This window comes from Mustela erminea, chromosome 10 (assembly GCF_009829155.1).
Source record: "Mustela erminea isolate mMusErm1 chromosome 10, mMusErm1.Pri, whole genome shotgun sequence".
Taxonomy (NCBI): Eukaryota; Metazoa; Chordata; class Mammalia; order Carnivora; family Mustelidae; genus Mustela; species Mustela erminea.
Window position 1 is genome coordinate 88109159 of NC_045623.1, and position 13195 is coordinate 88122353.

The 13195-nt window shown below is 55.9% G+C and overlaps 1 protein-coding gene across 5 annotated transcripts in view; it reads right to left on the minus strand.

The window, feature by feature from the left end:
• Positions 1–13195, minus strand: part of PTPRU (protein tyrosine phosphatase receptor type U) — a 76839-nt gene that overhangs the window by 55249 nt on the left and 8395 nt on the right. For all 5 annotated transcript variants that reach the window (XM_032360836.1, XM_032360832.1, XM_032360834.1 and 2 more), the window contains exons 2-7: positions 6408–6539; positions 3347–3618; positions 2736–2817; positions 2517–2632; positions 1955–2129; positions 1111–1404 (exon numbers count right to left, since the gene is read on the minus strand). In XM_032360836.1, the coding sequence (XP_032216727.1) occupies positions 1111–1404; positions 1955–2129; positions 2517–2632; positions 2736–2817; positions 3347–3618; positions 6408–6539 (1071 nt within the window). The remainder of the gene's footprint in view (positions 1–1110; positions 1405–1954; positions 2130–2516; positions 2633–2735; positions 2818–3346; positions 3619–6407; positions 6540–13195) is intronic.

Here is a 13195-nt window from a genome sequence, read left to right on the forward strand (position 1 = left end):
GGCTATGATATTACACTACAGGTTTGCAAAATGTTACCATTGTGGGAAACAGGGTAAAGTGTGTGGGGAATCTCTATATCTTCTCCCCTTTTTTTTTTTTTTTTAAGCACTCTCTATACCCAGCTTGCAGCTCGAATTCACCACCCGGAGATCACAAGTCACATGCTCTACCAACTGACACAGCCAGGCCCCCTGCAGTTTTCCTTACAATTGCATGTGAATTTATAATTATCTCAATAAAGATTCCAATTAAGGAACTACATTGAGATCTGTTCGTTTCGAGTCTCAATTTCTGTTCAAATTAAACAAGAGCGTCCTTTGATATAGAAGTGCCATAGCTCCTAACAGCTGTTTGTACCCTTTTGGACAAGAAGAGCAGACCTGAGTCTCAAAAAACCCCACAAGAGAATCCAGCTGAAATTTAGTAACACACTTTTATTTTATGGTTTATAGTCATTTATTAGGTGTTATAATGCAGAATTAAGAACACAAATTCTGGGGTGCCTGGGTGGCTCAGTGGGTTAAGCCTCTGCCTTCGGCTCAGGTCCTGATCTCAGGATCCTGGGATCGAGACCCACATCGGGCTCTCTGCTCAGCGGGGAGCCTGCTTCCTCCTCTCTCTCTTTCTGCCTGCCTCTCTGCCTACTTGTGATCTCTGTCTGTCAAATAAATAAATAAGATCTTAAAAAAAAAAAAAAAAAAACACAAATTCTGGACCCAGCCAGTCAAGGATTCTAATGCCAACTCTGTCACTGACTAGTTATCTCACCTTGTGCCAGTCACTTAACATCTCTGTACCTCAGGCTTCTCATCTGTAGAATGGGTATGACAAGAATAGGTAGATCATAGCACTGTGAGTTTTCAATGTCTGTGTGTGTGTGCCTACGTGTTTACACATATATGTGTGTGTGTCCGGCACAAAGTATTAGCTATCATTATTACCTTTACCACAACAAGGACTGGGGGGATATCATGACATTTTATAATGTTTCAGAGGCTCAAGTGCGGGCCATATTACCTCTCCTAATGAGCCCCCTTGGCCCATCCCCGGTTAGCCCTAACCCCATACCCAGATGTCCCAACGACGCTGTTGGGCCAGGAGGCACCCACCTGCACACTTGGTGCGGCTGATGAGGGGCGGGCCAGGGCGGCCAGTACCGCCGTCACCAGGGCGCGTGAGCAGCACGCTGATCTCGTACTCGGTGTCCGGGTCAAGGTGCCACAGCTTGTAGGTCTGCAAGCTGACGGCGTGCACCTCGGCCCACGGACCACGCGACATGCGGTACTCAATCTCCTTGCGCACAATAGGCCCGTCGCCAATGATGGAGTTGGTATTGAGCTGGATGATGAGGTAGGTGGGCCCCGCGCGCAGCAGCTGGGGGGGCGCGATGGGGGTGGGGGGCTCTGCGAAGGCGTGAGGGAGAGGTGGAACCAAAAAGATGAGCTGTGAGACCCTGCCCCCAACTCCGCATGGTAGCACATCCAAATCTCCAGTAGCCCTCCCTGTCCTCCCAGGACCCTGATGAAGCCCCCAGACCCTCAACTAGACCTTCTTGCCTACCCCCACTAAATCCCCAGGCATTAAGGGGCACCCGCTCCAAAGGCTGATCCCACATTCACCCCTAAGCCCTGTCCCTCATTCCCCTCTGAATCCCCAAGTTCTAGCGTTCAGGGGCTGACCGCAGGCGGGTCGGGTCAACCCCAGATCCCCTCAGCCAGACCGCGCCTAGCGGGGCTCACAGCTTAACAGGATCTCCCCGCCTGCCTCTCAGTCACACCCCGCCCCCCCCCATCAGACCTCCTTCCAGCGGAGAATCTGTCACTTCCGCAGGCCCCGCCCCCGGCCACACCCTGCTGGTCACACCTTTCTGCGGGCCACGCCCCCTCCACCCCGCCCCTCGGAGGTGGCATCCCCAGCACCCACCCCCCACTATGCGAGCGTAAGCCAGCTGACCCTTGACGATGAGCTCCGCGAAGTTGGAGACGCCTGCACCTCGCGGGGCCTGGGACACGCAACGATACAGGTCCTGCTCCGAGCGGCTCACGGAGGCCAACAAGAAGGTAGCCAGGAAACGCCGGTGGCTGATGTGCCGCACGCCGGCGGCGGGCACCAGCACCCCGCTCTGCCGCTGCACAAGGGTAAGGTGGACAGGGTCAGGAGCGCCGGAGAGGGAGGGTCGTGATCTCTCTATAACCCGGACGAGGGGAGCAGTCCCTAGTACTCAGGGGACGCACGGGGTTCCTGGAACTAGCTCCGCCCCTGGAAGGTGCGGGATAAGAAGCCCATTAAGGGAATGCAGTCTCTGCCTCTGATGGAGAGAGGTCTGGGGATCCTGGAGCCACTCTCTGTCCTGGGGGTATAAGAGCCCCCAAGAGGGCAGAGCAGAGTTTAGGTGAGGGCAAGGAGGCGTGAGTAGAGGTGCTGGAAAATGCTGGAACGACTCAGCCCCCCCCCCCAGGAACCCAAGTCCCAGAAGAAGTCTCCCACACCCCAGTAAGGTCCCTGCGCCCCTCACCTGCAGGAGAAAGTGCTCCGCCTCTGCCGCTCGGCCTGCTGCCATGCACTGGAAGGAGGCGTTCTGGCCAGCGTTGACCTCCACATCGCCCAGGCGGGAGAAGTGCGGGGCCTTCGCTGCGGGAATAGAGCCTCGGTGTGAGCCGGACCTGTGCCCCCCACAGGCGGGAGCCATGTCCACCACACCCCTCACCCTGCACCCCCGTGGGCTGGGACTCACCGCAGGGGTAGCTGAGAAGCAGGACGTCATCTAGGCCCATGTAGCCCCTGCGGTCTGGGGAGATGAGGGCCTCAAACAGCACCTGGGGGAGGCGGGAGGGTCCCTGTCATATCCCTCCAGCCCTACCTGGGGAGGTGCCCACAAGGGACCTCTTTAGCTCTGCTCCAGTTCAGGCTCCTCAACCAGCAGAGGTCAGCTCAACTCACAATGACCTTCCCTACCAAGTCTGCTAGTTGTGGGGAGGGAGAGTCAGCAGCCAGAGCTAACAAGGTCAAGGCCAGAGGTTCCATCCCAGTTCTGGTCGGTTACCTTCAAGCAGGAAAAGTTTTCCCAGCCAGGCAGGGTTTCCAGGTCAGCACTGTTCCAACTCACCCTTGACTCCAGCCACTGACTATGTCCTTTGACAGTGATCTCTGATGCTAAATCTGCACCACAGCAGCAAAGAATAACCCAATGCTGACCACAGACCCCTGACCTTGACCACATATTGACTCCTGATGCTGAACACAGACTAATTTCAACCTTGGTCACTAGCATACTCTGACCTCAGGCTGACACCGCTCTACCCCCACCCCTAAGCACAGGCTGACCACAGACCAAACCCAGCCTACCTGATACTCATTGGGCCAGAAGGTGCTGACAGCCAGCTCTGCCTGGTGCCACTGACGGCCATGTGATCCTGTCATGTTCCAGACAGCACTGCCCAGGGGACCCCCATTGACACGCACATAGATGCCCAAGGTGCCCGGGCTGTGCCCATCCCGGCTGTACAGGAAGTAGCTGAACTGCACGCAGTGGGTGTCATTCTCGCTCAGGCTCTGGAAGATGACATGGGCCCTCTGGCCTGCAGCATGCTGGGAAGCATTGACCATCAAGTAGGAGCCTAGAAAGAGAAGAGGAAGAGGCAGGAGCTAAGGAGGCTTGGGGAGGACCAAGGTCAGGTGAGTACAGGAAGGGGGCAGAAACAAAGGAATCCAGACATTTGGACTCATTGGGAGTCAAGGGTTCTGAGTTCTGGTCCCAGCTCTGACTCACTAGGTTGAGTCTCTTCACCTCCCTGCATCTGTTCCCCGGAGGAGAGAATTGGAGAAGCAAAAAACACACAAAAGTGACTCTCTCAAAACCCTTTATGGCCCCTCACCACCTACAATCACAGTCCAAGCTCATGCTGACCCATGACTTTCCCCATGTGCTGAGCTGCCCTTGGAGGCGGAAACTAACTAGGTCATTTATCTTGGAGTCAAGAGTCTGGCACATGACAGGCCCTCGAAAGCTCCCCTTTCTGAAGCCCTCCCTCCCTATCCCCCTACAGGCTTCTCTCCTGGCCCTTGGATCATTAATAAAGTGTAGGTCTGTCTCCCCAGCAGCCTGTGATGCCTCCAGGTCTCCACTGGGTCCCCAGCACAGGTCTGAACCCAAACTGAATGAGTGTGTAGAACAGAGACTGAATGAAAGGACTCTAACTTCCCTTCCAGCCCCCACCCTGGGTCTAAATGCCTGGGATACAATTCTTTTGATTTGCAACATGTGGAGAAAGGCAGAACTCTCCTTCCCCAGATCCAGATCCGGGCTGTGCATGGGCAGAGGAGTGGAGGGGGCCTGGCAGAAGGAGAGTGGGCTGGACTCCTCAGGACCCGGCTGGAGGATTATGGCTTCCCTTTTGTGGGGAGAAGGCCCCAGCAGCTGCCAAGAGGATGCCCACAGCCACCCAGCGCTGCCTCCTCCCAGGCTTGGCTACCAGCCAACACAAGCTCATTCAGATCCCAAACCACGAGGCTCCCTGCTCTGGGAGGGCTCCCCAGGGACTCCGCTGGAGGGGATCTCATTCATTTCTGTGAGCCAGAGGCCTGTGAAGGCAGCCCCTGGATCAGTCCTGGTGGGGTAGTAAACAGAACCCCCAAGTCCCCATCCCCACCCAGAAAGCGGTACATCCTGGCCCCCAACAGTGGGGCCTGTCCCACTCCTCCCTCCTCCTCTCTCCTCTCCCTGTGAGCAGCTGTGTGTGTCTCTCCGCCTTTCAGTCTGACACTTTGTTCTTGCCTCTTCCTCTGGCTTCCTCTGCCCCTCTCTCTCCTCTCTTTTCCTCACTTCACTCTTCCATTTCCTCCCTTCATTCAGGTGGCTCTTCCTTCTCCCTCCATCCCCAACTCCCTTCCCTAGAATAGAAGTACCAAGAGAGCAGAGACCGTGGCCCTCTGGCCAACCACTGCAGCCCCACGAGCCAGCACAAGGCCCGCACTAAATACTAAATTTCTCTCTCCCCTAGCTCTGCAGGTGTGAGAGAGAGAGAGAGAGGCAGAGCCCACACCAGGTCCCTGCCATGGTGGGCACCGTACAGATCAGTCACACAGGTGACTGGATACCCGCTAGCACAGAGGTCAAACAAGGAGTCGAGGGCTGTTTGTGCAAAGGCAGAGAGAAGTGCCCCAGGGAGGGCACGAAGGCAAGAGGGGGAGACAGGGGCCTCCAGGAGGCAAGGTGAGCGGTAGGTGACGACCCTCAGGGCTGCCCGTGTCAGGCTGTGCAGGGCCCCTCTGGTGGCTTCAAGTCTTGGCCTCACCACTGAGAACTTTTGCTGACTCTTCCCAAACTCCTGAGAGCAGGTGCAATTGCAACCATGCTGTGAGCTGAGTAGCAAAGGGCCGGACCCACTACTATGACAGGGCAAAGGTGAGGACATCCTGACGTTTCTGCTTCTGGGGTTCCCGCAGCAAGCCCATTTGTTCTCATATTATGCTGTGTCTTCCAACCTAAGCAAATAAAGTTGATAATTTAGCCTCCATCTGTCTTATCCTTTTTTGGATGCCCCATTGATTCTGCACCCAGTGAAGGGGTGCTGGTAACTGGACCCCCTCAAATACCTCCAATAATAGCAACTAAACATTAATTGAATGCCTACATGCCACTCCCGTGTTAGGCACCTTGTAGACATTTCAAATAACCCTATGAAATGGATTGCTGGGCTCTCCCCTTTACAGTTAAGATAATGGAAGCTCAGAGAGGTTAAGTGATTTGCCCAAAGTCACACAGCTGATAAGGCCAGGATTTGAAGACCAGTCTTCATGACTCTGGAACCAGTATACGAGGGGCCATCATCAGAGTAGGACTACAGTCCACATGATTAGGCTCCTGACTCACATCACAGTGCTCACGATGCCGGAAGTGCCTCATCCTGAAACAGGGCAGAGCAAGGTAGAAATTGGGAAGGATCTGGGACCTCCAAGAAGAAGGGGGCAGAGGAAGGTTGGTTTTGCAACACCCAGCCCCCCGGGTTACAGCTCAATCAGCATCTTCACATCCTGGGAGTCAAGGATGCAGAGGCTCTCAGGGAGAAGAGAGCCTCCCTGAAGGTGGGGGTGCTTAGGATGACCTGAAGGGAGTAGGGTGGACCCCGAGCTAACCTGTAGCCGGAATAATGGGAAGTGGGTTTTAACTATCCTAGCTATAAGTGCCTTTGATTACTTGAACCCGCACCCATTTTACAGGTAAAACTACCTGATACACACAATTGGACAGTGTCCACAGAGCCCCACATTCATAGTATCGTGTTTATCATTACAGATGCAAAAGCAGATGAGACCCGGAGAGGTTAAGGAACATGTCCAAGGGCACACAGCAGGGAGCTAGAACTGGAAGGAGAGAAAGAGGAATGGTGGTGGGGAGGAGGCTCACCATGGGGCAGATCCGCTGGAGACCGGGTGCCAGGGTGGACGTGCACTTGCTCCCACTGGAAGTCATCGTACTGGGCCTGGCTGTACTCACAGGGCACTGCTGGGTCACTCACTTCCTCGAAGGTGCAGCCGGCTGTGAAGGCAAGGCCTGGTTAGTCCTGGCTAGGGAAGAACCCCTGGCCAGGAAGTCTCCTGGGGCTCCCCTCTAGGGGCCCCCACTGCACCCTCCCACCCAGGCCCACCCCCCCATCCCTCCCTCTCCTGGGTCTCTCTCCACTGCTCCCTCCCTCCAACAAAACTCTCCCTCCTCCAACCCTTTCCCTCTTCTTACTGTCTCCACCAATATCAAGACCTCCCCACACCACCCACACCCCGCCAGGACTCGCCAGGACCCCGCCTTGCTCAACCACCCACCAAAGACCCTCCCCCAGGAAAACCAGTTAACGTTATCACTACATCATTAGAGCTTCACCACTCAGGAGATCAGGTCTGGATTATCCCCATTTTACAGATGAGGAAACTAAGGCCTTAAGGGCACACAGCTCAGGACTGGCAGGCTGTGAGCCCAAAAAGCCAGCCCTGACGATCTCTCCCTCACAGTAACAATGGCCACCGATCATTCTAAGCCCTCCACGGCGCTAGCTACCAGCTCTCGGCATGGCATCTCATTCAGGCCTCAGGTCCTGAGGCAGGGACCCCTATGATTCCTGCCCCACAGGTGAGCTTTAGGGAGTCACTTGTCACCCAATCACCCAAGTCAGGTCTCTGCCTACCCGCCTGGGACAGGAAAGGGCCGCACGTATGACTAGAGAAGCAGCGTCCCGTGATTCGGATCCAGTATTTATCGTGGAAAGGAGAAAAGAAAAGAGGGAAGAGGCGGGGAAGGATCCGATGTGAGTCCTCTGCCTGGTAATGAGGTCCATGGTTCTCAGCTCATCAGAGCCCTGAGTCAGGCACCTAGTAAACGTCAGAACGCCACTGGGGGGGAAGAAACTGCAAACTGGTTCCCATGCCCACCCCCCCAAACCGCGGTGCTAGAGGGCCCGTTGTGGGCAGTCCAAGGCCTCAGGGACCTGGGAAAAGGCCTGGCCAAGCGGTGAGGAAGCAGGGACACGTCAGGCCAGGCCCCATGCGAGGTACCTGCCGGCCACCCCATCTGACAGTCGACAAGACGGAGGCCCCAGGGGATGAAGGGCTCTGTGCACAGTATCCCAGGGCAGGTAGGTGAGCGGGCGGTGGCATCAGACAGACTTGGGATTGAATCCTGACTCTGCAATTTGCCAACCCTTGCGACTGTAGGCAAGTCACCTCCTGTTCCAAGCCTCAGTTTCCATCTTTGCACAAGGGGTTGTCGGGGATGTGTCTCTCACCAGGCCTAGCGCATGCAAGTTCTCCGGAAATGGCCCTTCACGGGTGCCCCTGGAGCCCACCGGAGCCACAGAATAGGACTCGAACCCACATCAATCGGATAGCGGAGCCTGTGTTTCCTTCACTAAAAGAAAAAGCCCATCCTAGCTGCTTCCCGGGCTCAAGAAGACGATGGAAGAGAAATAAAGAAGGAAGAAAAACTGGGGGCTGAGGGCCACATGCCGGGCAGGCCCCTGCACCGCATCAGGGACTCCCCTTTGGGGTGCTCTGCTGTGTCACCTGCTACAGGGACCTCTCTCGGTTGTCACACAGATCACCTGAAGTAGCAGAGAGGGACACACTCAGCGGAGCCGGGCACGCAGGGGCTCGCCACAGTCAGGGGGGGTCTCCCGTTCCTCTTCCTGCACCCCCTCAGAGTGTAAAACAATGAGATGTGGGCATGAGGCTAGCACCGAGTGGATGCGATAAAATAACAGAAGCCTTTCTCCAGAGCTGGAGCAGGACCTTGACTGTGCTCTTTGCCTCTTTGTGCGAAAAGCCCAAGTCAGCAGCATGCCCTGTGTCCTGTGGGAGGGAAGTTTTAACCCAACCTGTGCCAGGAAGGCCTCAACTCTCCCTCCAGAAAATGACCCACAGCGCAGCACAGAGGGAGGCCATGGCCTACAGGGATGGTCAGGGAGGACTTCCCGAAGGAGCGGACGGCTGACTTCCTTCAGCCTGAGCTGAGTCTGCAGTCTGCTCCAGCAGTTCTTGGCCAAGGCCTCCCTAAGGCAGAGGGATTGCTGGAAAGGGAAGCCCAGGATCTAGAGCCTGGGTGGGCCTCAGGCCCTTCCTACTCCTTTAAAAAGGCAGGTTCAAATACAAGATAGCTGCCCAAGGATGTCTCATCCATGGCCGTGGGGCAAGCCCAGGAGTGCCAGCTCTTTGGCTTCCCCCTGTCCAACCTCAGCCAGGACACATGAGCTATCAGGATTCCCAGACCATAACAGGTCAGCGGCCCCCAGACAGGATGACCTCAGCCAGAGTGGCCCCCAGCTGACTCTCCCTGGCCATGCGGCCCCAACAACATCCAGACCACCTGACTTCGACCAGAATGACCACCCGATTGCCTGACCAGCCCCAGGCCAGCTTACCCTGGCCAGCGTGTTCCCTGACCCCTGCCAAATAATGATTCTTACAACTGATATCAGCCAGCTTAACCTCCCTGGCTGACTTTCTCCCTCCGCAGTATCCCCTTAAGCAGAATGACTCCCCCTCCCTGGTCCATGTCTGTCCTCAGCCTTATGCCACTGGGCCAGGCCCAATTCCAACTATAGCCCTTAGGGGATAATACCTCTGGGTTCAGGCTCATCGTGAGAGCCCTCTCCCCACATTCTCCGCAGCTCACTCTGGGGTGGGAACCATCAGGCCTCCTAGGTCCTAAGGAAAACCCTATCCCCTCCAGTCTGGATGGCTCACGATCCACAGCCCCAAAACTAAGTCCCAGCTCCTGCTAGAGACCCAACTCCTGCTGGAGGCCACCAACCTGGGAGGCATGAGATCAGACTTTGGATTCAAAGCAAGAATGGTAGCAGACACAGGCCCCAGACACACGCACGCACACGCATCAACACCACCATGAGATGGCTGCCACTGCCACCTATGCCCAGGAAACTCCATAGTAATTCGTAAGGTCGGTACTAGTATTATTGCTGTTTTACAGATGGAAAATGAGACATGGAGAGATGAGCCGGCTTGCCCAAGGCCGCGCTCTAAGTACCAGAAGCTGGGATTTAAGTCACCTATCTTTATTCAAGGAGATTAGGTCCAGACAGAATAAGGCCCCCGGTATTCTGCTAGCCACATGTGTTCATTCAGTTCCATTCACAGGAAATTCGTCCACTAGAAAGTACAAACCAGGTCCCAGGCTGACACTATTAGAGGCACAAGGATGATTAAGATTCTGCCCTGCCCGCAGGGACCTCCCAGTCTGAGTGGGGGTGTTGGAATAAGACAAAGCAGAGAAGGGTCAAGGCCACAAGGAGGGTTCAGGAGAAATACTTTCTGGAGGTGGGTGCATCTGAGTAGGGCCCGGAAGGATGGTTATCATTCTGGCCAGAAGAGATGGGCCGAAGGGTATCTGAGCAGAGCAAAGGAGGGTAAGGAATAAACACACAGTTAGTCCAGGGAAGTCCACAGTTAGTCTAGGGAAGAGCTCAGCCTGATCCAAGCAAGGGGAGAGAAGGCTAGAGAAAGGAAGGTCAAGGCCAGACCACGGAGGGAGTGCCTTCTGTGTCCAGGTGGGAAGTCTGGCCTCATTTAGAATTGGGAACCCTGAGCAGGTATTTGAGCAGGCTTCGGGTGAGACAGTGAGACAACCTCTATGCCAGGAAGAGGGCAGGTGTGTTCTCCAGAGGGCACAGGATCTGGAGGGAGCTTGGTGGGACAAGCCCCCATGCGGTCCACAGTAAGATGTCCGGGACTGCTGAGGAAAGAAGCCTCAGGTCCCCATCCAAGATGCCAACGGCACACACTCTAGTCGCACCCAGAGAAAGCAACACACACACACACACACACACACACACACACACACACACGCCTGCAGCCCCACGCTCCCTTCCCCCAGCCTAGTCCAGGCCTCAGGGACACAGTCTCGGCCAGGCTAGGGCCAGGGAGAAAACCAGACTCCGCCACGGGTACCCCATCTCTGTCCCGGCCTCCCACAGAGGGTGGGCTGAATCAAGTCGGGACCCCCACCGGTTCCCCCAGCCCCAGCTCCAACTGGCCCAGCTACATTCCTCAGCTAATCTCCCCAATCTGGCAGGCGGTTGCTGAGGCAACCGTCAGCCACAATTTGGGAAGGCAGGAGGATGGCTTATCCACATCCGGCTGGGCTCTGATGGGGCGATGGAAGGGGCAAAGCAACCTCAGCGGGAGGAGTCAGAGTGTGGGAAAGGGGCCTCCCCAGCAGGAGGGTCTCCACAGCTCCACGTGCACGTGTTTCCATGTGTCAACATGTGTGTGTGCGCACGCGTGTGCAGGGCTGTGAGAGTGACAGCCTGGTATAGAATTTGAGCACCCAGCTGGCAGGAAGGAGACCTGGATCTATTCCCCGCTGAGCCTCTAACTCCCTGTGTGACCAGCAACAGGTGACCTGCCCTCTCTGAATTGCTGCTTCCTCACCTATGAAATGACAATGGGGACCCAGGCGACCTCTAGGGCTACTTCCACATCTAGAATTCTGGTTCCGTTCATGCAAGTATGCATGCGGGCAAGAATAATGTGAGGGCTGGGCGCCTGGGTGGCTCAGATGGTTAAGCATCTGTCTTCGGCTCAGGTCATGATCCCGGGGTCCTGGGATCAAGTCCTGACATCAGGTTCCCTGCTCAGCTGGAGTCTGCTTCTCACTTGCCTTCTGCTCCCCCTGCTTGTGCTCTCTCACTCTCTCTGTCAAATAAATAAGTAAAATAAAATCTTTTTAAAAAGAAGAAGAAGAAGAATGTGAGGGCAGAGAGAGACTATGGGGCAGAAATTTGTAAGGGTGACCATGGGTCTCTGAGTGTGGGTCCCCCAGGCACTGTGCTGTGACGTTGGGGGTGTGCAGGCGTAGATCCCCATGCAGAGCATTTGGGCACACTCAGTGCTAAGCATGTGCCTACAGGGGAGGAGAGTATAAGCGGGGGGGGGGAGATGGGAGTTGCGTGTGTGTGTGTGTGCATGTGTGTGTGCGTGTGTGTGCACCCCTGTGTAAGCACCAGACTCCTCCCCACCAGACAAGGAACCGTGCTCTGTGCCAACTGTGGCTGCCAGCCACCGCCAGTATTTTCTGAAGGACCCTAGGTAAACAGAGATTGTTTGCAATGAGATCTTTGTTCTCTTTGGTTTGTCAGTAGACCATCCAGTTCCCAAGGGTGGCCCCAAGAGAAACATAACTTCTACTGCCAGACTGCAAGTTTAGGGGCTGGGATCATACCCAGTCAGAGGCACAGCCCCAACCCTGGCCCAGGGAAACCAAACACAAAGCCAATGACAGCTCTGGTCTATTTCATCATCTGAAGCTACATCCCTATGCTAGGTAGCCCAGCCCAACCCTGGAACCAACACTGGCCTCACCACCGGACATTCTCGCCCAAACCAGCCCTATCCTGTGTTCTCTACCCCAACTACAGCTCCAATGTCAGGTCCGTCTAACCCCACCTTCTACTTTCCTAAGGTCAGAGACTGGCCTCCAAACCCCATCCCCAAGCCCTGTGTATACAGCAGATGACCAGCAGTGGCTAGACTCACCAACCCCATGATCCCAACTAGTCTGACGCCAACCAACCCCACCCAGGCTCAGGCACCATGACTTGAACCCAGAGACCTGGCCCAGTGCATTTCATTGCATTTCTTGCTCAGATCGATACATCCAGACATCAGCCCAGGTTCCCCGGGCCCGGAATAACCAATGAGTAACTAATTAAGGGCAGAGGTGACCACCTTCTAATCACCCAGGATTCAGCATGGCCGCAGCCAGGAAGATCACCCAGGCAGGACCACAGAGAGAAAAATCGAAGCTAGGACCCCTTCCAGGAGCCAACACGGGGCATGGTGATGCCAACATCCTTCCACCTCAGCTGAGGATAGAACAAAGCCAACTAGAGTGGGGGGACCTTAGGCCAGACACACTCCCCGTCCCCCTGATCACCATGCACCATAAATCCCGAGGTTCGTGGTAGGGCCGCATGGTGGTGGTAGAGGGGAAGGGGCGGGGTGGGGCCTGACACCCCACAGAAGCAAAGGGCTGAATAGGGAGCTGTGCCATGCAGAGGTACGTGGGGCAAAGAGGTCACAGACCCCTGCAGTGCAGACACTCTGCGTCATCACAAAACACAATGCAGCCGACCAGAGAGGCAGAGGGCCAGGCACAAACCCAGGCGGTGGGAAAATCTGCCCTTTATTGCGGTCCATGGAGACAGAGAGATGTGTGGTGCCACAGCATGGTGTGCCGGGGGTGCAGGGCAGCAGCTCTGCCCATTACAGAGGTGGAACACGGTCATACACCACAGCGGAGCAGAGCACACGGAGTGCACGCACCCCGGTACTGACCCCCGGTGCGGCATGGTGGAACCAGTGCAGAGGGACCACCTCCAACCCAGGTCTGCACAGAGGCACAGTGCACCAAGACAGTGCATCCAGTGACCCACTGGGCTGGCACTCGGTGCCATGTGATAGCTGCGTGGAGGAATGCCAGGGCGCAAAGTTCGAGCCCTACCAGCTCTTCTCCCTCTCCAGACACTAACACAGGGCCAGGGACCTCACTGGTGCTCCGTGACCTCTCACTGCAGGCAGGTGTCTGGTGCAGGCGTACACAACAGTACAGAGACACAGGGGTGTGGGGCGGAAGGAACCATTGGGCGCAGCAGCCTCATCCAGAATACAAACTCAGTACAGTTCCCGGGA